We start from the raw sequence: 3566 nt of genomic DNA on the forward strand, positions 1-3566 counted from the left end.
TGTTTGGGCTTGTTGCATGTGCCCGCCCCCTGGGCTCTTGACCGCCGGAGCTCCGCTCCTCTGCGCTCCTGCAGGAAATGACCCCCGTCTGCTGTGCTCTAGCAGGACCTCCTCTAGTTCCTGCAGAGAGGCCCTTGAGTCAACCCGCCCCCCCCCCCATGGCAGGAGCTGTCCTTTCTCGAGTGGGGGGGCGGCAGAGGCCCTCCCCGGGACCTACCTCCTTGTTGATGAAGCAATAGAGGACGCTCACCAGCAGCCCCTGGAAGATTAAACAGTGAGAACAAGTCAGGAAGGGCGTCTTCACTTCAAACGTGGATCGGTTCAAGTGCTTGCAGTTTTTTTTTGGGGGGGGGATTCCGTTGGAGGTTTCCCCACCCGCTCACTCACTCACGACCTACCAGGGCCGGCAGATCTGGGATGGGAAATACCCGAGATTTGGGGGCTGAGCCTAAGGAAGGCGGAGCTTGGGTTGGGGAGGGGCTTCAGCGGGGTAGAACGCCACAGCGTCCGCCTCCCAAGGCGGCCATTTTCTCCCAGGGAAACGGATCTCTGTTGCCGGAGATCAGTTGTCATCGCAGGAGATCTTCGGCCACTATCTGGAGGTTCCAGCCCCAAATGGACCACGGTGACTCAACCAAGGTTGCATCCCACCCATGTCCACTGTGAAATAATTGATTCAAGTCCAATTACAGTCCACGAATTTGCTCCTCCTCCTCCTCCTCCTCCTTTTTGTTTCTTCGTTTTACGTCATGCAGCGCTGCTGCTGCTTCCAGCAATTGTCATGCGACTACAGGTCTGTAGAATTGTAAACCAATGTTCCCTCTAAGCTGTGGAGTCATGTGAACAAAAAGTCCTACTTTGTGAGCTACCGGCATTAAAGTCGTGAGCGAGCGATTTGGCTGCTGCGTCAATTGGTTTGCTCTGGAGCCCTCCTTCCTGAGCTCAGACAAAAATGTGTGAGCCGGAGGCTAAAAAACTGTGAGCTGGCTCACACTAACTCAGCTTAGAGGGAACACTGATTGTAACCAGGGGTCATTTCCTGCGGGAGTGCACAGGAGCGGAGCTCCGGCAGTAAGGAGCCCAGGGGGCGGGCACATGCAACAAGCCCCGCCCCCTGCTCCCAGCAGCTCTCAGTCGGGCCACGAGGAGCAAGAAGCAGCCAGGTATGTGAGGGCAGATCTGCACGTTCCTCCCCCCAACAGCTAGCAATCCAAAACAGTCCAGTGGAGCCTGAGCGGTGGGTGTTGCCTTCTGACACACGTCCGGTGATGTCAGGGGGAGTGGCCTATGGAAATCAGTTATGCTAATGAGTTATGCTAATGAGCTCCTGCACCTCTTTTTCTACAAAACTACCCCTGATTGTAACTGTATTGTGATTTATTTGTAAAACAGCTCCAAGTATAAAGCGACCTGACGAAGCATTGAGGGAAACAGATTGTTTACCCGGGCAGCAGCAGCAGCACTGCATGACGTCAAACAAAGAAACAAAAAGAAGGAGAAGAAGCGAATTCTTGGACTGTGATCGGACTTGAATCCATTTTTCACAGTGAACATGGGTGGGGTACTGCCTGGAGGCCGGCGGCTTGCCGCTAGAATAACCCGGGAAGCTGGAATGAGTGCTAAACCCCAAGCCGAGAGAGACCCCAAGGCCGTCACCTGGAAGGAGTTGAGGAAGAGCTCAAAGAAGTATTTGACATAGTGCAAGAGCCCCCCGGCTTGCTCCTCGGTGACCAGGACGAAGACCACCTCGTGGATGCCCAGCAGGGGGATGAGAGTGAGCGTCGACTTGGCCAACCTGAGAAAGGGGGAAGACAGATGAGAACGTGTGGGTCGTGCGTCAAGCCGGGGACGATCCAAAAGAACCGCCTCCCCCCAGTTCTGGCACCAAACCAACAGCCCTAATCTCCAGAGGTTGGGACACGCAGACTGACTCCAAAGTCAGTGAGGATGGCTCAGTAGAGCCTCCACGTTCAGAGGCAGTGTACCTCGGAAAGCCAGTTACTACCGGGAGCCGTAACTGGAGGAAACCTCTGTGTCTCGCTTCTGGAGGGATCTCGCCGGTCCCTGGGGAAACCAGGGTGCCGGATTCAGTGGACCTTTGGCCTGATCCAGCAAGACTGCTCTTACGTACTCAAAGGCACACCCCCATTCACATGTATGGAGCTCCATGTTGGCCAGAATACTGTTAAGAGTCACATTTCCAACCAAGCACCTGATTGGCCGGCAGTACAGCTTATGTTCCCATTGGACAGAACTGCCTATATATTACCCACATCCCCCCTCTGATGGTTTTCTGAGACACGGCCTATTTCTGCTCTGTCCCCTTTGTTCCTGGGCATTCTAACAACGGCATTCTTCCCTGCCCTTTGGCGTCCGGCCGAATTGTGTCCCATCAGAAGAAGAAGAGGAAGAAGAGATTGGATTTATACCCCGCCCTTCACTACCCAAAGGAGTCTCAGAGTGGTTTACGCTTTTTACATAATTTACATTCCATAAACATTTTTCACTAATGTTGCATCTGATTTTACATTGTTTGCTTTTCAAGCCATTATTAACACATATTAAAGAGTCTTACACATTTAACCTTCTCATCCATTCATATACCTTTATTATATATACCATTAGATATCTATCCTGCTGACTATACTCCTTAGGCAACATATTTAGTAAGTATATTTCTGGCTTTAACGCTAAATTCTTCTCCAATATTTCTTGAATTAGTGTCCGCACCATTTTCCAATAACCCTGGACTTTATTACAGGTCCACCACAAGTGGTAAAAAGACCCTGTATTGGCCTTACATTTCCAGCATTGCGGGGAGTAACCCGCGTAGCATTTAGCTATTTTATCTGGTGCCCAGTGCCAACGGTGGAACATTTTATATACGTTTTCTTTGTAGGCTGTGGCTCTCATATATTTAACGGATTCCCACGTCCTCGACCACATATCTAATTCTATCTTTTCCCCTATATCTTTCTCCCACTTAACCATTACTTTTTAAACTTCCTCATCTTTCACAAAATCTTCCAGTAGAAAATTATACAGTTTTTGTATCAATTTGTTACAATCGCCTTCCCCTCCCCCTCCCCACAACAGACACCCTGTGAGGTAGGCGGGGCTGAGAGAGCTCTGAGAGAACTGCTCGTGAGAGAACAGCTCTGAGAGAACTTGTGACTGACCCAAGGTCACACCAGCAGCTGCGTGTGGAGGAGCGGGGAATCAACCCCGGTTCTTCCAGACTAGAGGCCGCGCTCCTAACCGCGACACCAAACTGGCCCCCGGTAAGAGTCCCACCTCCCCACCCCGCACGGCGGTTCCTTCCTTACCTAAATTTGTAATCCGCATAGTGCATCTGTTGCGCTTGGAGTTTGGAGACCAATATCTTAATGATGCGGATGAAGATCACAAAGTTGACCTGGGAAACGGGGGGTGGGGGGTGAATGACAGGAATCTTAATGATGCGGATGAAGATCACAAAGTTGACCTGGGAAACGGGGGTGGTGGTGAATGACACCAAAGGACTGGATCCTGCACAGCCAGGACTCCCCTCCCCCCCGCCCCTTCCG

The 3566-nt window shown here is 51.6% G+C and overlaps 1 protein-coding gene across 1 annotated transcript in view; it reads right to left on the reverse strand.

Moving 5' to 3' along the window:
* Positions 1-3566, reverse strand: part of GIPR (gastric inhibitory polypeptide receptor) — a 13814-nt gene that overhangs the window by 2634 nt on the left and 7614 nt on the right. Inside the window, exons 6-8 of the mRNA XM_015425016.1 lie at positions 3327-3415; positions 1657-1795; positions 218-259 (exon numbers count right to left, since the gene is read on the reverse strand). Of these exons, the coding sequence (XP_015280502.1) occupies positions 218-259; positions 1657-1795; positions 3327-3415 (270 nt within the window). The remainder of the gene's footprint in view (positions 1-217; positions 260-1656; positions 1796-3326; positions 3416-3566) is intronic.

The sequence above is a fragment of the Gekko japonicus genome, unplaced genomic scaffold, assembly GCF_001447785.1.
Source record: "Gekko japonicus isolate JY-2015 unplaced genomic scaffold, Gekko_japonicus_V1.1 scaffold2296, whole genome shotgun sequence".
Lineage (NCBI taxonomy): Eukaryota > Metazoa > Chordata > Lepidosauria > Squamata > Gekkonidae > Gekko > Gekko japonicus.